At 35.2% G+C, this 24,142-nt stretch overlaps 1 protein-coding gene across 1 annotated transcript in view; it reads right to left on the bottom strand.

Annotated features, from left to right (window-relative positions):
• Window positions 1-11,570: 11,570 nt before the first annotated feature.
• Window positions 11,571-24,142, bottom strand: part of LOC134535367 (gamma-aminobutyric acid type B receptor subunit 2) — a 328,071-nt gene continuing 315,499 nt past the window's right edge. Inside the window, exons 17-19 of the mRNA XM_063374439.1 lie at window positions 19,189-19,335; window positions 15,738-16,294; window positions 11,571-12,139 (exon numbers count right to left, since the gene is read on the bottom strand). Of these exons, the coding sequence (XP_063230509.1) occupies window positions 11,571-12,139; window positions 15,738-16,294; window positions 19,189-19,335 (1,273 nt within the window). The remainder of the gene's footprint in view (window positions 12,140-15,737; window positions 16,295-19,188; window positions 19,336-24,142) is intronic.

Genomic DNA, 24,142 nt, shown 5'->3' with positions numbered 1-24,142 from the left:
GTTCGGTAAAGTAGCGAATAAGCCCTTCCTTTTTGGCATACAACCGTAACCTAACTCGTGGGCCGTATTCCAGAACGTGTCCATAAAGAAACCCAGCAAGGCAACAGATCGGCAACCGTTTTAATAAACGGTGCCCTGCGTGAGGCTAGAAACTGGTTTCAACACATTCTAGCGGGCGTTTCACAACCATCGATACAATTTTCACGGCAAAAAAAATACAAGAGATAGCATCACCACGAAAATAGAATCGCCTTTCAATTTTCTCAAATATCTTTTAAGTTGCGATTATTTCTCGTTATGAACTTAGCGTGTAAAAATTGTGATTCCAGAGTAGTTTCGCTATCATAAAGTTTGATTTGGCACACCAAAACGAGCGGTATGTCTCCCAATGGTCACAAAAGGGACTATATACGAGTTGCACGAGTTAATGGTAACAGACGCGGGTCCGCCATCTGGGCGAAATCAACAAAAAATGAGCTCTGCGCTTGCGCGGAAATTTGGGCAACAGATCGGAAACAGATGGGACACCAAAATACCAAAATCGGTTCCTTTTAAAATAAGGGACTGGCCGTGTCATATCTTGAACTAAGAAAACGGTTGGGGTACAAGTGTAACATACTCAACACTTAAACACTTATTTTTGTGTCTTGGAATACCGGCCCAAGACACGAGCTACTCTGGAGTCCCATCATTCCCAACCATACACCCATGACGACATGGACCGCATGGGTCAAGCTGCGCAATAAAAAAATCACGAGTAGTTGGGCCCTGATATCGAACGGCTTATTTGCTAATATAGGTTATAAACAACGCTTATCATGTAATAATATTAGATCTCATATCAATTTGCAAGTTCCAGTTTTAGATTAAAGTTTTTTGATATTTCTAAACCATTTCATGAAAATGTGTATCCTGTTAAAATACGACTAGCACCTGTTTGTTAGACTAGTTACCAGTTGTAAACAAAACCTAGCACCATTATGTTTACATTGTCTGATTAGACACTTATATTGGAAAATCGTAGACTGATGATAATTGATCTATATGTTTTGCCACTCTCCCTTATCAGACGAAACTACTAAAAAAAATATTCCGATTACAACCTGTCTTTTAAAATGTCAGCGATGAGGCACCTTACAAAATAAATCACTTCTGTATATGATAGTCACACGATTAAAAACATAAATTTTTCTGCTTACATGTACATATCTGAAATTTTTTTAGGCACACTAGTCTGAAACGACAGTGAATCTTATCTCAGTCTGGAATTTCCAAGATAGCTACCTCTTAAAAATGAATCCCTGCCCCATAGTTGTTTTGTAGATAATTCTTTATCACACCCGTGACACTCTGGATGGAGTTCATGACAAAATGTCTTAAGGGTAACAGAGGTTTAAAAAAAACATCGCAAAATATTTCACGAAAGCTAATGAAAAGGGTTTTTTAATTTCATTTCAAAGCAACAGATAACAAAAATACAAGCCGATATACAGTCAGATTCTACAAAAATAAAAGTAAGTACTCTTCTAATTCACGCATTGGACATTCATTGAAAATTAGTGACGTAGTTGGAGTCACTTTATACTACACCCTAGCCATATTGTAACACCCAAAATATTTGCGGAATTTGGGTTTGATTTCGCCTGATGGTGGTCAATAAAATAAGGTTCTTTTTTCCTCCACTATCAAACATAATAACTGCCACGAAATAGGCACTGTCGTCAATCCCTTATCCGCAGTAAAATCAGTACACTTCACCCGATGTTCCGGTCGACTCGCGAACATAGCGCAGAACATCAGACGAAAAGTAGCCTCGCGCACGCGTGGTTATCCCCCAGCCAGTGGAAAACATTTTTTGGTCTTAGCGTTTGACCAGTGATGCAGTGTCACTTGGTTCAATCATGAGGACTGCTGACAGAAGTGAAAACCTTTTCGCAATTTCTACGAAAAATTAGTATCACACAACAAATTGGTTTTATCACGTTAGTAAAATAACTCCTAAATTACTATAAAATACGCATTACATTGTAGGTATTAAAAAATAAATAATGATGTTCTTAATTTTTAGGTTATATTGCTACAAATACTCCGTTTTCTTAGTCATTCAAGCTATATATCTATATGAGAATATTAATATATATTTTATACTCACTTTTTACTGCACAGTAATCGTATACTTAAGATTTAAAAACGCAATACGTTATACTAATAGGAACAGATATAGTGTTATCGTTAACACGTCACGTGACCATGTCGATGACGACTTACATGAGTTTACTCCCTATCATAACCTAAACATATTTCGTAAATGCATTGGCCGGGTACTACACATTCTCTTCTGATATTTTTGCTTAAGACCGCAATCAGTGTAAACAAAATAATTGTTAAACTAATCATTATTACGTAACAATAATAACTATTAAATTAATAATGACAATTATTACGTATTAATTGAATATACTAAACACAGCGACACAACAGCGAAGAGCAGCTGACTGTATCTTTCTCGCTCGGGCACACTCGGCGGTCCCGAGTTCACCCGATCAAGCCTTTCATCTCAGAGCGTGACGGATCGGCCTAACTTAATACCTACGAAAAAATGTTTGTGCGGTGCGCCAAAAGAAGTTTTCACTTCAAAAAACCTGTTATATTGCAAGCTAATTTATCATTGAATTCATAACTCAGTGAAGTGTTCTATAGGGAAGTGGGGAAAAAGTTGATTAACCATGATTTTTTATGAAGTTGATATAAAATATATGTTTTTAATGAAGTCATTTAAGACATATATTGTTTGGTGCACTATTTAGTTGTTTAAAAATCTAAGGATAGCTTTGCATTGTATTTTTATAATATTACATCAAACTATTAATTATATTAAAACAAAAAATGGATTTATGACAAAAAATTATGTTAGTATTTTTTATAACTTTAGCAACTTTCAAGCAAAATAAAAATTTTCTTAAAATTTATAGTTCTCTTATTTGTATTTCCTTTTTGTTTAAAAAACTTGATACAATTTATTTCCAACTAAAGCATTATATTCATGTAATACAAGGTACAGAATATTGCCACATTTTTTTCCTTTCAAAACTTCAATATTAAACTATAATGTGATTATTCATATTTGAAGACACTGATTCAGTTCAAAATTGATACGTGATTATTTTCGTTAAAGCTACATATTGTTATTACATATTTGTGTGTGATTTACTTTTGTCTATTTTTTAGTTTTTTAAAATATTTCGTAAGTTTAAATTATTTAAAGGAATATTTTAGGAACAGGGATGACCGTAAGATTTTCTCTAGGATATTGGGAAGTACCAGAAATGTGTTCTATGAATATAGTGAGAGAAAACCGTGTAAATATTGAAGAAGGTGGTCAATTAGTGCATTCAATGATAGACGAATACGAATACGTGAATTGAATATTAGTACATATTAGAAAATACGAATACGCGTATAGAAATATTTTATTGATGTATTCGTTTTCTCTAATATGCGAATACTAATATTCACATGTAAATAAGAATACAGCTTTATTCGTATTCATACTTGCAAATGCCAATATTTTCGTATTCATATCTGAAAATACGAATAAATTCATATGTGTATTCATAGAAAATAATTTTTTCATATACGTTCGTCATCGTATTTGTAAATACAAATATGCCCATCACTGGGCAGCGTGCCCTCGTTTTTGTAGACATTGGGAAACGAAACAAAAATTTTATTGTGTCAAATCAAAATTTCATATAGTGAAATTACCATGGAATATATTTTCTAAAAATAAATAATATTGTGTAATGTTTCTTAGACGTTTTTAATGTCACCAGTAACATTGGACATACCTAACTACTTATAAGTATATTTATAGTACGCTAGTAATTTTTGTGGGATTCATGCGCAACACTTAATTCTGCATCCGCCATACGCAATAACGTATAAGAAATGAAAATGGCAATTGGACGCTACGGTAAAATGCCCGTCGCTCTTGATCAACGTTTTAGAATACAAGATAATGGTGAATCAGATTTATTGTATCTATTTTGTGTAATTGGTAGAAACTTTCTCCACAAAAAACAACTTTAAAGTTTGTCATTTTCCTAGGTTATGAAATCTATCCTATATATTTTGAGAATGGTATTTTCTTATGTCAATAACCATGTTCCTTATCTTATAGCTCATATTACACAGCACAAATCATTTTGATGTATTAGTTAAATAAAAATTATTTGTTACCCTTAAAATATTTCTATTTTTGTGTAGAGCAAAATAAACTGTAAAATAATCCTTAGGATTGCAATAATACATAGATACTTAGTGTACTCAGGAAGTGCTTCACGATCTTTATTCTTCAAAAGGTGGATTCATTACGTTGCAATGAAACAAATTTCATTTAATAAACATTTAATAAGTTCGTACTTCCTTATCACATCAACATCACTTGACTATTTAAAAAGAAAACAGATCATACACACCTCTTCTTATTAAAAAACATTGATTTTTTTTTCAACACACCATTACAATTGATAAGGAATGTATGGTTAGAAACTAAAACAATATCAAATTTGCTAAACACATTCAAAGTACGCATAGTACGCACTAGTGATTGTTCTGCTGCACTTAATTATGACGTATAAAATTGTCACGTACATTAACCGACAGTTTTATAACTAAGGACTGCAAACACAATTTGGTTGAATTGGCTTTTAAAACCAGATTAAACTTGATTGGATTCATTATTGACAAATTAATTGAAATTATTTCAATATTATAAAAATAATTTTTTATATTTACTATGACAGGATGTAAATTAAAACTTACAAGTAAAGTGCAGAAAAATATTATTTGTGCTTACAGGTATACAGAATAGTATAGTGTAGTGCTGTAATTAATTTCTGCAGACGTGTTTATCCGTTTAATGGCTTAACATTTGACGGCGTAAGATTTCTTGAAAGCCAATTTTTTTTTTTTGTAATATTTCTAGGGAATGTCAACATTTTTTCATGATAATGTGGTTGGAAAAAAAGTTTCTTTTTTAATTAATACTTTTCATTACAAAACAGGAGTTCGAAATATATATATATATATATATATATATATATATATATATATCGGTTTTCATACTCCAACAAAATTAAATAAAATTGCTAACCAAAAATATTGATTTACTATTATATTTTAATAATATTTAACCACGTTTCAGTTGCAGAAATATTTATAAAAGATTGAGCTCAAAACCCACAAATTATACATTATGAATCAACATCATAAAATTCCATCCGTTTCTTTAATAAACGGTCAATAATAACAACGGCCACTATTGTGGTAGTATTTACTTTAGTGCTAACTAGCACTGGGAATGTACAAGTATATGAGCAACAACGTTAGAATTTTAAAGAATATTTTCAAACATTTTGGTCATAAAATACACTGAACAACAAAAACAATTGATTAAAAAGATAGTTGTTTCATTCAATGATGAAACAATTTTTTTTTTACATTCGTAGCTTCCTGGAATTAATGTGAAGATCGTGAAAAATGTTTTATAAAACTTTAAGATATCTTTATAGGTACATAATTTTAAGTGCTTCAACAATGTAATTTATTTACTTTGATGTGAAACAAACAACAAATAATATTTTGAACAATTATAGAGCCCTGTATAACAACTGAATATTTTCATAGCTGATTTAAAATGATTTTGTCCATGCAGAAACATAACTAGCAAGCATGATAATAACAAAGAGACACTATTGTCTGCTTCTTTTGAGCAGCTCAAGTTTGTCGTTTCGAAAAAAAGAAATATTTTGAAAGTCACACATATCTTTACACACAAATGTTTCTTTCACTAAGGTTCACTCATAGTGTCCTTAAGTTTTTTCACTTGTACCTAACATAATGAAAATTTTTTTGAAACATCAATTTTACTCTTTTCGTAAGCCTATGCAATGAACCCATTCTTTAAATAAAAATATATATGTTACCACAAATAAAAATGAAACTAATGATCAAAATATAACTGACAAGGATATGTAAATTTTACTTAAGTTATTTAAAAAATTACTCTTTTTATTTGCGAAACAAATCATTTAAAACTCTTCTACAGACAACTTATAAATTTATACAAAGCACTATGAAATTATGCCAATGAATGCTTTCAAACAGCAAATTAATATAAATTCATACCAGAAACATTTATTATTGCGTAAGATCAATTTGTTAAAGGTTTTAAAAAATATCAGTACATGGTAAATAATTAGGCCTTCAAATAAAAAAAAATTAACTGGTAAAATATTCATATCAAAGTAAACACTTAGCACAAAGAAAGCACTAAATTTAAATTCACACTATTTATCTCTCTCTAGTTCAGATGTAGTAGGTTTTATGAATGTTCCTATGCTTTTTGCATGCCACACAAAAATGTCCTCTTGGATATTTGACACAATTATTGAAAATTTTTTTAAGAATATCACATTGCCATTCATGATAATATTGAAAAATAAAAATCAGTTTAAAATATTTATAACGTACAGTTTAAAACCCTTTAAGTTCCAATTCAATGTTTTAAATTATATTAGATTTGCTAACATTCCATTCTAATATGTTTTTTATGTTTCTGCAGTTCATGGCTCTTGTGTTAATTGTCATCATCCACATCGCATCAGTTCGAAACATATTTTTTTATATTTCATAAACACATAACATTTATTTAAACAGCACCATCGTCAACGAGTCAGAAATTTAACAATTATCAATTTTACACTTTGGTTTTTGTCGGATGGGGGAGGCTAGAAAATTCTGAAACGGTAAACCCGCAAACGTTATCACGAAATGTGTCTAAAATATTACACGTAAAGTTCTTACACGATATTGTTCTTTACTTTTACTCCTAGCTTTAATAATGTTAGTTACACGATTTCTGCAAGATGAGGTTCTATCTTAAAAATCACTGACCTGTAGGCAGTGTGGAGGTCCAGGAAATACGGATTATTTATTTTCCATAAAAGTGTATCTTTGTATATAAGAATCAAAAGAATTATAAGTCGCGCGTGGCCCAAAACATTATTAGGAATGTAGCACGCAAAATTTCTGTAGAATGTTTGGCTGGTGTTAACTGAAAAGTAACCTATAATAGCTTTTTTTATCCCATGTATCAATCAACGTTGTTTGTTAAAGCTAGGCAAGCCGTATAATATTGAATACTGAATGTTGATATTTTTTTTTAAATTTTTAATATATAAGCTGGCCAAAACTATTCATTCAAATAAAGTGCAATATATTGTTCGTGGAGTGTCCTAAGTACTTACAATAAGTCACTTTACTGAAAAGGTATCGTAATCTTAGGCATGGATTATTCACAATGAAAATAAATTACAATAAAATAAAGGAAATTATAGTAAAAGTTTTAAAATACACGTAGTTTTACACGGGCTATTGTGTTCGGCGATATATGAAACTACAAACCTATTTAGTATTTTTATAGTGATTTTCCTGTCTCGTATTGACCAAGTTTTATTGTTTCTGAACGTTTACACATCAAACAAACTGAATATCGTTTACTTCAGTATCATTCACAAACGAGAACTTAACATAAGAATTTTGATCTAGGATACACATTTAAAAAGATTAAAAGACAGAAAACATTTAAAGCCGTGCCAGACAATGCTGAGTCTGTATTAATGATTGTTAAATACGAGTTTTTCTTGGATTTTAACTATTACTAAGTTGCAAGTGTTTGCTTCCTGTCACTACACCGAAGTAGGAATGTAAATGAACATTTATGTTACTTTAGTGTGTAGGAATGTAAAGGAAAATTTACAGGCATTTTCTTCTATTTGTGATGTCATTGTCAGAGTGGTCTCTAGGTCCCACAATTATGCGGCGAGTACATTAATAAATAAGCTACTTAAGGGTTATTGTTAATGACTTTCTTGTTTTTATTATGGAAATTATGCATGTTGAATTTTTGCTTGTAAATGTTTAGTCATACATTAAAAAATCACAACTTTTTATTTGAAAACAAAATTTTGGTTTTCATTTTATATGTTTGTCTGAACCACCAACTAAACCATTGTGAATTTTATTGTGCTTGAAAACGGTTTTATGTAATAATTTATACTACTAAGCAACAAATAAGTTGTTTTGATGTAATACAATAAAAATATGTGTCCTTTTTTCACATTAAGAAAAATTCGTAAAATATAAAGTTTACAACTGTATGTTTATTACCTTTACCATTTACAAAAGCATTCATAAACTCAAACCAAAATTTTCAGAAAAGACTGTGCATCGCTTTCCAAGCCATCATGGGCAAGGTTTTACAAACGGAATATGTGGAATCTCAGCTATATGTTGAACACATAAACGATGCTTATCTGTTTATCTTTGCAGGATTTCCACAGCTCTATAAAGCTCAAGCTTAGTTGTTATTCATTATTCGCGAAAGCTGAAGGGTTCTATGCTGATAATATGTTAATTTAAATAAATTTGTAACTCAAGAACAATTGTTTTCTAAAAAGGACTGAGGAAAAACAGCATGTTGTGTGTTGAAGTTGTAGTGAAGCATACATCGTAATGCCCTTAGTAAGTTTTGAAAATAACATGTGATGGACATATCTATATGGTGCTCTTTAGATTATTATTGCAGCGGGGAAGTTGGGAAGATGAATTGAAATAATTTCATGGAAACACGCAATTGGCATAGAAGAAATGCCTAGACTGGAAAACAAAGAGTTAAATAGGTACACAAGCCAACACAATAAACATAACAAGCCGATATCAACTGATGTTAATGACGTTTGATCGTTGCCTGATGACAGCATCAGATGTCAGTTGCCAAAACTTAGCAACTGATTTGGTCATAGAAAAGCGTACTGTGTTCATCGTTGCTGTTGTCGATGTGTTTTTTCCAGATTATCTGTTTAGTATCATCTCTGGATTGGTCCGTGCGTCAATGTGTTTTTGCTCGCTGTTCTTGTTGCAACTTCCTCTTAGTGGTCAGCTCAATGTGTTGGTCTGTGCTTGAAACGCAGTGTTTTCATAAAAGAATGTCGAAGTTATGGATTTCAATATTATCAGCTGTAAGCTATTTAGAATTTTGGTTCAAGGCCACAACTAAAGAGCAACTCAAACAGTTTTAGATAAGCGGCTGCGAGAGTACTGCTTTGTTGTTTACTCGCTCGCGGCGCCACCTACGCAGGGTGAACCCGTAAACTTTATTTGCAACATTGGAATCTCTTTACACGAGAGTGGTTGAACGTCCAAGTACCTGACTGTTGGATTTGTCGTAATGGTCGAGACGACGACAGAGCTCTTTTTCGCTAGCCTCCACGTTCACCTGACACAACGTCATGAGATTTTATTTTCCTTTGGGGGTTGTATAAAATATCGTGTCTACGTGCCGCCGCTAACTAATGATTTTACCAGAGTTGAGACACAGAATTTGAGAGGCTTTGGCTTCCATTACTCAAGAATTGTTAACCAAATTGTGGAAAGAATTTGACTTAGGTTGAATGTGTTCTGTATGGCTAAATGTGCACATATTGAACATTTGTAAGAAAAACTAGGCTTACCTTCAATTTTATGTATAATTTGTTGTAATTAGTCTAAATTAAAATGTTATAATATACCATGGAACCTAAAACATTCGTTTAGAGACATTCTGTATTTTTGACTAAATGCCTTTCACGGAATGATATGTGTTGTCTAAGCAAGGGAAATTTGACACCAGCCTATATTGACATATTTATGTATTTATTTTGGCTGTCAACTCTTTAGTATTCTTCTACGACAACCAGTGTAAGCCAGCAATGTTGTTTGTCCATGAAATTATTTAAAATCATATTCATTAGAGCTGCAATATTTAGAATGATTCAAGGCATGTGTTAAACAAGTTAATGTACTTAGGAAATTATTTAATGCATTTTTCAACACGATATAAGCCAATTAGTATTCATTCAGAGTAGAGTGTGATCTTTTTATTAAATAGTATAAAACAAAGTCGCTTTCCACGTCTGTTTGTTCACTTAATTCTTCTAAACTACACAATGGCTTTAAATGCGGTTTTCACCATCATTTAGAGAAGTACTTCTGAAAGGTTTATGTGTATAATAAATTAATATTAAATTTCTTCAGATAGCAAAGAAATACAGATGTTTGGTAATAAAGTCATAAAAAGACGTTTTTGGAGCACTTACATGGCTTACGATGACTCATGATAACAAAGGATGATTCCCAGTACACATTTTTATGTTTCAAAATGGGTTCAGAAATTATGATTTATTTGCGAAGCTAGTTTGATCGTCATAGTATTAGTCCTTATCCCATAAAATATGTTAGTTACCTTAGGCATTTAATTCTGATAAAATAATTTATCTTTACACTTTAACACATGCGATCTATCAAACCTTTATTTTAACGTAATTGTTAAATCTTTATGACGCCATATTAGTAGATCGCATCTGTAAAAATCCGGAGCTAATACTTAAATAAATTTGGCACTGATGATTAAAAAAGAGAAAAATTATTTTTGAGCAATAGTTTTGAAGGAGACATAAAATTTATGGAATTTGCTTGCCAAATAAATTATAACGTCTGGCGTTTCATCAATAAACTCGAGATACAGAAGCGTAAGATTTAGTGACCACGTGGATTTAGCGTTGTGAAACTAAATTTCGCATGCTTTACAATTAGGATGCAATTATGTCTCAGCTACGTAGGTGTTTTAGTAATTATGTTGCTACAGGTTTATTTAAGAATATATATGACATTATAGAAGTAAAACTGTTTGCATTACTTCGATATGTAAACATAGAAAATGAATAGCTAATTATAGGTATGATGTACTTTGGCAAAGTTTTAGTTTTGGATGAATGCCTGGATTTTTTTTTTTTGAAAAAAACAGGTAATGTTCGGCATTATAGGGCAACAAAATTTGTAACCAAACATAACATTCAATGAATAATCAGTACAAAATGTCCTAAACTATCCAATATTGCGAGTGAGGATTACCTTTAAATGAATAATGGAGAGAGAAAGACGTCATTTTGGGGTCCAGAATTATTACAATTAAAAAAAAACCGCTTATTATTATACTTAACATTCATAAACACAGATATAACAGAGTAGTGAATACTCTTAGAATATAAATAAGGGTGTTGGTATTTGAAATACTATTAGGATACCGTTTCTAGTCTTTTATTAAAAAAAATAATAATAATTTCAGTGCCAGAAACATGATTTAAAAAGGGGGAAAGTTTCCTTCGGGATTCAAGACTATCGATTTAAATTATGTGCTTGGTCTTCATTAAGTCAAATCCACAGTTGGTATTGACTTAAAAAAAATTAAAAAAATGTTTGAAAAACCAAGATGACGTCTGTCAACCATTGTAAGAGCCAAAGGGATGTCTGCTGCTGTCAGGTCGGCAGAAGGCGAGCGAGCGAGTTTCCGGACACGCACGACCGGAGGGGGGGGGGGGGGGGAGGGGGAAGGTAGTCCTCGCCGGGACCTTTAAGGCGAGGGAACGAAAACCAACTGCGAGTCCTCCGCGCGCGATCCTGAGGCCGCACTATAAGTACTCGACGATGTCGCACTTGATGGAGATGTTGGGGCAGGAGGCGACCGCCGCTCCGTAGCCGCGCCGCGACTTGTGCCGCTCGCTCAGCAGCTTCTGGAAGATGGGCAGGATCGCCAGGTCCAGGAGCTCGCCCTCCGACACGGCGGAGCACAGGCCGGCCACGCTGGCCGTCGAGGAGCGCGCGTCCGCGGCGTCGCGACGCCCGCCGCCTCCGGCCGCCGCCACCCCCGCCGCCGCCGCCGCCGACGCGCCTCCCCGGATGGACGCCACGTTGGGCGTGCTGTGGTGCACGTGGGACGAAACCAGCGCCGACTTGTGCTGCCGGAGCGACTGCTGCTGCTGCTGCTTCGTCGACGTCGACGTCGACGTCGACGTCGCCTGGTGGTGGTGGTGGTGGCGGTGCGACGTCGCGGCGCAGCGATCCCGGCTCTTCTCGGAGACGGACCTCTGCATGCCGCCCGGCGAGCCCTCCTCCAGGTCTGCAAGCGTCCAGCGACAACCCCCCACGACCAGTCTCAGCGACACCGGCCGCGAACCAACAACATACATGGCACACAGGCCTGCGCGAACACTACAGCCAAGTCGAGCAGAATCGCGAATTATTGTTCTTGGCGAATTTTTATAAAAAAAAAATTAACAGGATTAAAGTTAAAAAAAAACAGCTGGATGTTTGAACTGATTAGGTGATTAACCAGTTGTTAGAGACCTGCAAAATTCGCGGATTCATTTCGTGATATGCTACAATTAAAATAATTATAACTTAGCGCTGCTTCTGCAATTGGTTCACTGTTAATCTGGATTGATGAGGGCCAATTAGAGACCCTCGCTCAAAGAAGTGTCGAATCACAGACACTCGGTCGAGACGACTCACATGTCAGCAGCCAATGAACAGGTGGTATTTGCCCGAGTGTGTAGAGTGTAGTAGAGTCTATCCTGGAGGTCATTGAATCCGCGAATTTTGCAGGTCTCTACCTATTGTACAACATCATTCAATAAAAAAAAAATTATAAAAATGGCCATGCATGAATTTGATATTAAGCGTTCATATAAAGGCAACTTTATTTCAAGCAAAACATAGCCAACATATCGGACGCGAAGTTTTCCATCAGAACCGAAGCAGCTCCAAATAAAACGAACAGAAAATTCCCTGGCGGAGTCAAATTGAGTATATTAAGGAAAAAAAATAAAGGAGTTTCGACTGATTCGCTTAGTCAAAGGTTCGCACAGGCCTGTTTACTGCATGTGTATTGAGTGAAGCAGTTTTTTTTTTGGCCAACTGATGGTCTATAGGGCCCCCCACATGAACGCTCAGAGTACCTGTCACTTTACCACGCTGTGACGTCTTTTCTGAACGATGATCAAATGGAGATGCTACGTAGTTCCGTCCGGCGAAACCTCCGGTGTTTGGCCTGAGTCCTGAGACCTTTATTCCGCCCATTGAAATGATAGTTCGTTCAGGTGAACATTCAGTCCTGACATGTTGCAGGGAAATATCGCAATGGCCTCATCGGAAAAAAGGGGACGGAGGGAGAAAGAGATAGCCTTATTTCATTGATTAAAAAATACAAATCCCTTCCCGAGTTGTGGTATTTGAAGAGTACCAACTACAGTTATATGTTTAAAATGGCTGTAACGTAAGATATTTTATTCTTTGATTCATCCATATACTAATATAGTAGTAGTAAAAACAGGTAAGGATCCTTCTCTCATTTTTCCATATAATTGACAAAACTGAAGGATATACGGAGAAACTGAATGAAAAAAAAAACTTAGCTGAGTCTTCAAACACTCAGTTCAGTTAATAGTTCAGTTTAACCTTCCGATGAGAATTCAGGTAAACTGACAAATAACCTGAGAGTGTGTGGGGGGCCCTTTAGAAATATTGGTTTGACGCCCAAAACATTGGTATAGGCGCAGTTTTGCATTCTGGAAACTGTTTTAAAGTTGTAAAGAAGTGTCTGTATTTTAATGACGGAAATCCTACGTCATGGTTATTAACCATATTCAGGCGTGGTGAAACACCATTTCCACAATGTTTTGGGCGTCACAACATGCCGACACAAAAAAAGTATCTTAGGCTTGAGTTTTGGATGTTGTCCCTCTAGATTGCTCATATTGTACACTGTGCGACGGTGAGGTAAACAGTGACACCAACTACGTCACAAGATGCCTTATGTAAACATCTAGTGTGTTAGTTTTCCCAATCGTACAACACGTTTTATATGTAATATTGACGTCTGCTAAAATATTTTTTTAACATACGTAGTAGTCGTAGCTACATTAGAATAAGATTCAACAAGATAGCCACAATTTATGTTTCAAAAAAGTAATAGGTCTTGTAACCATACTATTTAGGCGTATGACGGAAGCTTTTTTTTTTCTAAGCAGGGTTCTTGAAATGATAATTTAAACATGGACCAGCTGAAGTAAAAGGTCTGTGTCTCAAACGAAATTTTTTAAAGCCCTGCTTAAGCTCTGACATTACTATAATTTTTTTTAGAATTAAATATGCAGCTGAAGAAATACAGATAGTAGACTTCTATTGAGTTAACACGATGCTTTTAGCCAAATAAATTGTTACTATACCAGAGCTATTATTTTTTTTGGTGACAAAGTATTGAGCAAAATGTGTTTGCAATGCATCGTGGAACATCGATAGGAATTGCCAACAAAGGAGCTGAAGGCGAACTTAATTAGGGGCCTACACATGCTTACTGTGGCCGTTAAAATGGCTTAGATCTTTAAAAAAAAAGTGTAATTATTAACCCAATGAGATTTTTTTGACGAATCTCAAACATTTTTGCATTAGCTTCTTCGCTACTATTTTATGCATGTTCTCTCCAAGTTGTATTACGAACAAATTTCTAATTGAACATAATTACCATTTCCAGCAAACTTTTAAGCAAATAAAAAAGTAAGTATTATGTTACTGCAAGATGTTGTTTATCCTATCTTGTTAATATTATTATTCTCAGTGAAAAAGAAAACCAAACATTTGAGAGGTAGCACATTGTAACGACTATAGTCTGTCTCACGCTTAGATTGAAGTACAGAGTAAATGGCGACCACTGTTGCTAGATTGATACTAATTTGGCTTATTAATATTATAAATCTTATTTTGTATTCTATCTTAACTGTAATAAGTATTAATATATACATATTTTTAAATTTTACTACTTGTTAATTGTTCTAAGACTATAAATAAGTGTCTGTTGACAGTATTTGTAACTATCGGTCACTATTAATATCAAGGCATTCCATAAAATTTTGTGCTATGCTCATAAAAGCAAAATCATTGTATATTAAATACTATACAAATATCGTTGACAAAACATTAGTAACTAAAATGATGTATTTCAATTACGACTCCTTATAAATAAAAATTGAATATTACACGAAAATTTATTTCCCAAGTTCTCATTCATAATGATTTTTTTTTTTTGGAAAATGCTGTTTCAAATATACTAAAAAGATTTTTTATTACTGTACAAAGTCGTATGTTAAACTTCTTTTCCTTTATGTTGTATATCTGGCAACAAAGCACTCAAAAAAAAAAAAAAGGACAAGCTCAATAAGTCGAAATCGTATATTTGAATGCACAGTGCATCTAAGGATGAGACAAACTAGTATAGTATCAAAACATTGATTTTTAAGTTTTTTTTTTTCGCACTTCCTCTTTAAAATTTGCATCAAAGTAGTAACGACATTTACTTATTACACGGACGTATGCATTGTAAAAAAATGCCTATTTAAATTATAATTCTAGTTGTAGTCTTAGTATAGTCAGTGAGGGGAGTTAGTCATTGCGCCAATTGCTGCCATGGCTGGCCAATTGATGCATGCTACCTCTCCTGCATGGCTTAAACCCGGCATGAGTAGAGCGTATAGGCTTCGGCCTGAGACGCACTTAAAAGAGTCTTACATACCCAGACCCCTTACCGCACACTCATAGCTTTAAAGTTAGGTTAGGGGGAAAAACAAAAATAGGTAAAAAGAAAACCTCGGAGGCAACTATCCTTCACTGTATCATGACATTCTTTCTAGTCATACGATATTAAAAATAAAAAAATCAGGATATCTAGAGTTAGTAATAGTCTATTGAAACTGCTGTGTAATGAAAGACGCGACATAGGTAGAGCTGTACAGCAGATTGCTGACCGCGAGGCGACGTCTTCACCATGGCGGCCACGTTGGGCGAGGACGCGTTGCCCGAGCGCAGCAGCTCGCCGCCGTCCAGCAGCAGCGGGGGCGGCCCGCCTCCGGGGGGCGGCGCGACCGCCGCGGCCCTCGCGCGGGACGACCGCGCCGCCGCCGGGCAGCCGGCGTGGTGCTGCACTGCGGGCAGGCTGACGCGCCGTTGCTCCGGACCTGCCGCCGCCGCCGCAACCGCAACCTTCACGCTGGACCGCCGCCGCTGCTGCTCCGGGGGCGGGGCCGCGGAGCGCCGCGGGTGGAACTGCCGCGGCGGCGGCAGGATCGTGTCCTCCTCGGCGCCGCCGAAGGACACGACCTTGGAGGCGGGGTGGTGGTGGTGGAGGTGGAGAGGCGGCGGCGGCGTGGCGAGGCGCGGCCGCTCCCCCATCAGCTCGCGGATGAGGGACTTCTCCTCCGGGGGCAGCTGGTCCTCGGGCAGCGGCTCGGGCAGGAAGTGCGCGTTGCTGAGGCCCAGCTCGGCGGCGGCGGCCTCCGCTATCAGGGGCTCCGCGTCGTCCTCCCTGCCGCAGCAACCACCCACCCCGCGCGTCCTCAGTCACCCGTGTTCCACCACTGCATGTCGCTGCTCTGCATTCCCGTTCAACAATGTCCGAGTGGCCAAACTTCAACAAATTAAAAAAAAAAAAAACTACACGGTGCATACTTTTTGACGTGACAACGATGAACGCCGGCTGCACGCACGAAAAAAGGATGACTCATTGTCCCGTTACGCTCGTTGTTCGCTTGCGCCGCATCCGTCTCTCTTCCGCTCGATTTGGAACAACCATCGATTTGACTTTTTTTCGAGGTACATCAAAACCTTGAAAACACTCCCATTCGTTTTCCTACTTTTCCTATCGTCGTCCCATCCTCAACAGAACAACGCAGATTGGAAGAAGTTAAATAGAAAAAACATGTATAAAAGTTACAGTTAAAATTATCTATTCGTTAAAGTAATGAACATATTTTTGAATTAATGAGTGCAAATAAAAATAAATTTATCAAATTAAATTGTAGATTTCATTTCACTCCTTCTTTGTATCCATACAAAATAGTGATAATTCAATAAAAATGATTCTATTTTATTCATTAAAGTATGCAATCATTTCATCAATGTTTTTATTATGACGTTGTCACGTTAAACTATGGTCCGTAAACCGACTTTACAGACAACCAATTTTTTCATAATTTAGCTGGCAAAGTTAAATTTCTATAATTTTTGTGCATTTGTGACAAGTAAAAACCAATTCCATTAAATAACAGGTTATTTTTACTGGTTTGATTTAATTCTTTCAAAAAATTGATTTAATTTTTTTTCATTTTTAAATATTAAAAATTCTGAAAATATATGTACCATATCAAATATCAGCAAGTAAAATTGGGTATAAAACTAAAAAAAGTTCCTGTTTTTTTATTTCATTTGTTCTATCTATGCTCACGATAATACTAAAACTGCAACTTTCGCAGTTAATTACGCAAAATAAATATGCGATATAAATATTTTATTTTGTGAAAGCTAAGCCACTAAAAAAGTTAGCTATTTTAACCGAGTTAAACGTAAATATAAAAAAAAATGTACTTGGAATCTGTTCTAGCACACTTATGTACTTTTTGGACAGTGAAAAAGGTTACGGACGTGTTTAGGCATTACAGATTGTACACAAAGTATTGTAAATTGTATAGATACATTAAGGGAGCTCTAATTTAATATTCCACCGTAAAATTATATTCACCGCTTAAAGTCTCATAGATGCGCGTTTTTGAAGCGAAGGCTTCACGCCAGTTAGTTTCATGGAGCGTAACGGAAAAGAGAATTTTTATTAAAAAAAATGTTAAATAATGTTTTTGTGAGACCTATAGTTTGGCAGATAAACAGTAAAAACCATTTGAACCTCGTTTTCCAAGATGGCGGCCGTGGGACAAGGGTTGCAACCCCACAAACTTGGATTTAACTTTACACTAACCCCCCTTCATATCTAAAATATAAAATTGCGTCCTCTGACAAACGCAACCCCAAATGTAACTTTTCAATGGACTATTAACTGGAGGCTAAAAAGATTTTAAATATCACAGCTAGCACAATATCATCTCTAACATAAAATTACAACAATTTTGATACTAACAATGAACACGTAGCTCTTAAAATACACAGACATGACACTAAAAGAAAATGCATAGATACACAGTTACATCAAGGTAGGTTAAACAAATCTGTAGTGTAGAAATGTGCTTCTTTTATCTTAACAGTTGAAATAAAATATTAAAAATAAAGTTTTAGAAAGCATCTGTACCTATATTATAGTACAAGAAGGGACTCAGTAGTGGTACACTTTATGACATGCTTCCATTATACCACACCAAAGCAATTGCATACTTCTTCAAATTCTTATGGGTAAATTCTCATTCCTCTAAATGTGAATTTTAACTTCCAATGCGCGTGACTGCCACGCACCAATATGTTTTTGTTATTTTGCTATATTTTCTCTTTATTAATGTGTATTCTCAAATACTAACTATGCAAATTTGGGAACTTACAAACTTAAATAATCTATAAGTGTATTCTCCGAACTCAGAAAAAATCAAGATGCCATACATGATTGGGGAAAAACAAATAACTGTAACACACGCATTTTATGATCACCAAGCTTAAGACTAATACCGTGGGCGTACGAGAGGGGTAAAATCCCATCGAGTCAGGGTTTTCCATTTCGGAGAGATTTGCATGTTTGGCAGTTTGGCACAGTAAAGGAGTCCATTATGCGTGCAGTGTCAACAGCATTACATACTGCATTAAAAAAAGTATATTTAAACTTAAATGTGTTATATTATTTTACACTATAATATAAACTAAAACAAAAAAAAACATTTTCTGATTTCTTTGATTTACGTACATTCTTACGTCTTCTTTGGACGCCCACGATATGAAACACCTTGATATAGGAAAAAAAAATCTTAAATATATATAATTCCCACGTGAATTTTACTATTCACCAGAAATACCAAAATTAAATTGTGTAATTGTTATTATATATAATAACAATTACACAATATATATACTAAAATTATATTGTGTAATTGTTATATATATATTAACAATTGTTATATATATAATTGTTATATATTATATATAATAATATAATTGTTATATAAATAATAACAATTACACAATATATATACTAAAATTAAATTGTGTAATTGTTATTATATAATAACAATTACACAATATATATACTAAAATTTCATTGTGTAATTGTTATTATATAATAACAATTACACAATATATATACTAAAATTTAATTATGTAATTGTTATTATATATTATAACAATTACACAATACATATATTACACAGTTTAATTGTAGTATTTCTGGTGAATAGTTGAATTGACGGGTGAGTGTCGGACGGGTTGTCGCACCTGGAGCCGGGCACGTGCTTGTCGGACGCCTCGCTGCCGGAGCACACGGAGCCGCCCGAGCGCCGCCTCAAGATGGCGGCCGCCTCCTTGCCGGGCCCGCCGCCCGCCGCTATCGTGGGGGGTCGCGCCGGGAACACGGCCTTCTTCCTGCGGAGGGGACACCACCACACACTGCGGGGCGCCATGCCGAGCACACGACCCTGAGGCTCTCCGACGGAACGAGCCGGCGAGTGGGGGGAAAGGAGTGCCCACAGGCAGTGTCTCCCGCTTCGACCAACTGCTGGGAATCGAACCCCGGCCGCCTAGGCGGGGACGCGAGCGTTCCAACTTTGAATATATATACCCTACTGTATAGAAGTCGCGAGTGGATAGGATTTACTCTAGGTTTTTTCAGGAGCGTATGATGAGCAGCTTGGGAACTTCACCGCTGCAGGGCCGCTGCCGTAACGCCCTGTATCGTCTCAGGTTGTTATTTACACGTTAGAGCGCAGCACTGTCGCCCGCTGTCATTACCCGCACCCCCCATCTATCACTCACTGCAGCTCAAGGTCGTTCAACGGGAGGGGGAAGGGGTGTTTGAAGAGTTCGACACTTGTCCGCTAGGGACCACCACAAGTCGATGCCCTAGAGATGGTGGCGATTGCGGCGGTGAATTAACCAACTACCTCAAACCGTATTAGAAATTTTAACCTGGGCTGGCGACTTCTATACAGTAGCTATATATATTCAAAGCTTTTATCGAAAGTATCTGTGACTGATTGATCAATAAGCGTTTCCGATGGACCATCTGCTGGTTGTAGGAAATAGGTAAGTAAGTAAAAGAAAGGAAATAGCTAATAAGATCGGCCCATCATTAATTGACCTCTGGTCATCCCTTAGCTGTGAATTAAGATATATATATATATATATATATATAAGTCTCTATTAACAGTATCACAATAGTTTTAGGAATTATAAAAAAAAAGAGTTTTTCAATACCAAACAACAATATGACTTCACATGGAAAACAATGTGAAGGCACCAAAGCTTTTTTTTCTCAAATAGTTTTATGTTATGCCTCAACGAAGACAAACTTTCATTTTTTAAAAGATAAACAGATTACGGCTCTTAAAATCTAGATAGAATCGTTTCGTTCCACCATCTTGTGCTTTCAAATATTTTTGCCGCAGCTTATAATGCAGATTACGCGTTATAGTATCCTGTTAAACATGGCATATGACATAGCTTTGGGCACTTGTTGTAATCGTCATTTGAGTACTGGGTTAGTTATCACGACAGCGAAAGTCTCCTGTGTCAAATAATTACGCGATTACAGAATGGAGCCTGTTAGTAAATATCAGATAGTAACTAGGCATGAAAACTTGAGAAGGTATGATTTATGCATCGTCATGCCTGAAATTTTGAAAAAAGCTAGAAGAGGGAAAAAAATTGTAAAAAAAACTAAATATAGTGGAATATATTCTTTATAAATGCAACACCGAGTGAAGTCAAAGACTAAAGATCGAAGACAAACGGTCAACAACTTTCGAAAAATCTGTTGATGTACACAATTCCCTGTGCGTTTGTTTTCCAAAGTAGTACCAAGGGACTTGCATATTTTAATTTTTTTTTGTTTAAAAACAGTTATTTTACTCTAACATTTCTTTTGAGAGCACTACCAACGTATTATCTAACAATTACTGCATTGAAACGCAGACGGATCAAATTATCATGATATTTTATAACCCAAAAAAAACCCAAAAGCTATGTCCGCTATTTCACTCTTTTTTTGTCGACAGTTATTTTGGAAGCATAGCTGTTCAAAGTCGGCTTCAATTATTATTCATAACTGAGCATCTTTCGTGGTGAGCGGCCTTTATCCAACATATGTCTGGGCAGAACCGTTAAGATCGAGCGCAAATGCGCATACAGACCTAATGAGGATGCTATGCATGTGATTCAACCTCTAATATAAAACACCAATTCAGCCCAAGGACTTCATATTCATAGCTGCAAATGGCCATTCTATTTTATCTACGTGTAACAGTAAACCTGCATGTCTAGAACACGAATCAACTGTTAAATATAGAGGGATGTGGGGGAAATCACCTGTCAAAATATTTTCAACTCTTTACTTTTATTTTTAAAGTTCTTATTTCTCTTTATTGTTGGCACGTGTAGAGATTTTTGAAGAGATTAGAACATTATTATTATTATTATTCAATATAAAATTTGTATTTTATTGTATCACTCAAGATATTGTTGCTCCACTTTAGCGACGCCTTCTGATCGGACGGCTAATGTTTCGACACTACAGCCATGCGGGTTGCCGTCTTGCACGGCGCTGTGGCGATTGCGAAGTTTAAGCAAATAGCCTTCCGACGTCCCAAGGATTGCGATGCGTGCCGGAACATGCATACTTTACACAACAAATGCTAGTGCATTATCGCTTTACTACAATATCCACTGTCAAGCCCTGCAATAACGGCTGATGTTAATTTTTATTCCTCGTCATACATCTACATTGAATTATATGTTCCTTTCGAACACGCCTCGTTTAAAGTAATAATCTTCACTTAATAAGTATTTATATGTCACAAAACAAAATATATACTGTGTCTAGTAATCAAATATAACAATACTAACACCTAAAATAGTTTCTAAGAAAAAAGAGTAATGTAGTGATTAGTACGGAACCATTTTTTCATAACTACAACTAAAACTTGTTTGTCATAACTTTTTCAAATCTGTACGTAGCATATTTCTTGTGATAATTAATTAAACCTCAGGATGCGTAATAAGACACTTAAAAATTGCTCCAAATGTTTCTTTTTTGGCGAGAAGACCAAATTTCAAGCATTCCAGTCTAGGAAGGCAGCCAAGAGGTGGGCTCATCTCTTACATAAATTTGATTTAATTTTTTTTTTCATTTTTAAAAATCAGAACTTCACATCCTTGGCAGATTTACACAGTATATCTACTAAGCATACGTATGTGCTACATTACATAATAATTTAAACTATTATTTTATCTACAAATAACGCATATTGAAGTTTGATAAAGATTATACGTAAATAAGCAAGGCAATTAAAATATACACAGCAATATTTTTATACGTGAAATACATTTTTTTTGAGTAGTTAGAATACAGAGTTTAAGTACAGTGCGATATTTTTCCTCATATTAAAAAAAGTATATCATTTAAAGCATATAATTTTTAAATTGGTATTTAATATTCTAGGGTGAATAGATGAGTTACCATATTTAAGAACCTAATATATACAATTGTGATGTGTAACATTTAACCTCGGTAACGAGCAAATTCATGTGTTCTCATGTGACAGATAAACGTATAATACTCAACTCAGGCACGAAAGTTACCTTAGAATTCTTTAATAATACGAAGAGCGTGATAAATACATAGGCAAATTGTGTTTTCAACTAAATTTCCTGACGCGAATCACACGTAGTTTCCGCACCCACCGCTAAAATTCGATGCTGAAGCAGCTACATCGACTATTGAACCATTTGTTTAGCATAAAGAAATTTATACTAAATAATGAAACGACTGCAATCGAAAGCGAAAAAAGACTTGAAAAAATACTGAATTCCTGCATTGGGCTTGATTTCCGACATAGAATTTTATTAAAATATTACCCATTTTGAAAAAATTCACTAAACAGTTAATAATATAAAGTTTCCGTTTGGTTTTGTGCACTTTGGTTAGTACCTTTCGCCACAGATGGCAGCACCATGGTTACACATTTCCGTGCCATATGGCTTTCATTCCATTCACTAAATTACTCCCACCAAATGCCGTGTACCGATAACTAAGATGTTACACATCAAAAACATGCGATTTGACATTGTCATTGCACGTGCAACATTCACGGTAGCATGATTTTGTGTACGATGATAGTAACCAGGGTGTATACAGGTCAGGAGAGTTCCGTAAGTGATAAACAAGTAACAAAACTGAAGGATTGGTCAAGAAATCACCGAAAAATACTCAGAAAGAAACAATAAAGGCGTTGAGAAACAATATTTTAATTTCCAGTAACCTTCAGCTAGCTTGCAGTTTGTTTTCTGATACCTCATTTATGTTTATAGTCACACATGGAATGTAAATATTAGGAGATTGCCCACTTGCATATCAAGTGGAAATTATTTATGAAAATATCTGGGCTTTCTTACACAAAAATAAGATTGCTACTATTAAAAGTAGATGCATGTTATAGTGTGTTTGAAATTTGTGAAATAAATTATTGTAAAATACTATTAAAATTTGCTGAGGTAGTCGGGTAATTGATTCACCAGATATTTGAAGTCACCCTGGTAGTGCAGCTTCTAAAAGTAAACAACTTTGAAAAATAAAGATACTTGGAATGTTTGGCTGGCATTGCAATATTTTATGATGAATACATTTTTTAATGTCCTTATTAAACTTCGCACGTCTCCCACAGCGCTGTAGGGAATGCAAAATATAAGAACATGGCCTTCCTTCAACCCAATGAATGGAATGCGTGTCGGAACATACGACCTTGTAGCTTTTACAACACGCCCTTATGTATTCTTACTTTACAAAATGGTGCATTGTTCACGTCTGAAATAACAACTGATGTTAATATTTATTTATCTTAATACATTACTTTGAATTTGTTTTCTTTAAACCCGCCTGGTTTTAAATTATAATTTTCACAATATATATATATATATATATTTTCAAGGAGTAACAGATATATATATATATATATATCTGTTACTCCTTGAAAAAATATTCTGTATCTAATATATTCAACCTGTACATTGTTCATGACAGTTATTTACTAGAAGAAAATTTAACTGAAGATTACACACGAGACAAAAGACAAAACCCTGAGTTGAAAACAAGATTGGGTGATTGGGAAACACAAAACGTGCAAACAATCAGAGAAGCAGTAGTTTGAAAAGCATAAAGTTAGAAAGATTTTTAAGC

This window comes from Bacillus rossius, chromosome 8, assembly GCF_032445375.1.
Source record: "Bacillus rossius redtenbacheri isolate Brsri chromosome 8, Brsri_v3, whole genome shotgun sequence".
Lineage (NCBI taxonomy): Eukaryota > Metazoa > Arthropoda > Insecta > Phasmatodea > Bacillidae > Bacillus > Bacillus rossius.
Note: the sequence above shows the minus strand (reverse complement) of the source record. Positions and strands in the feature narration are given on the sequence as shown.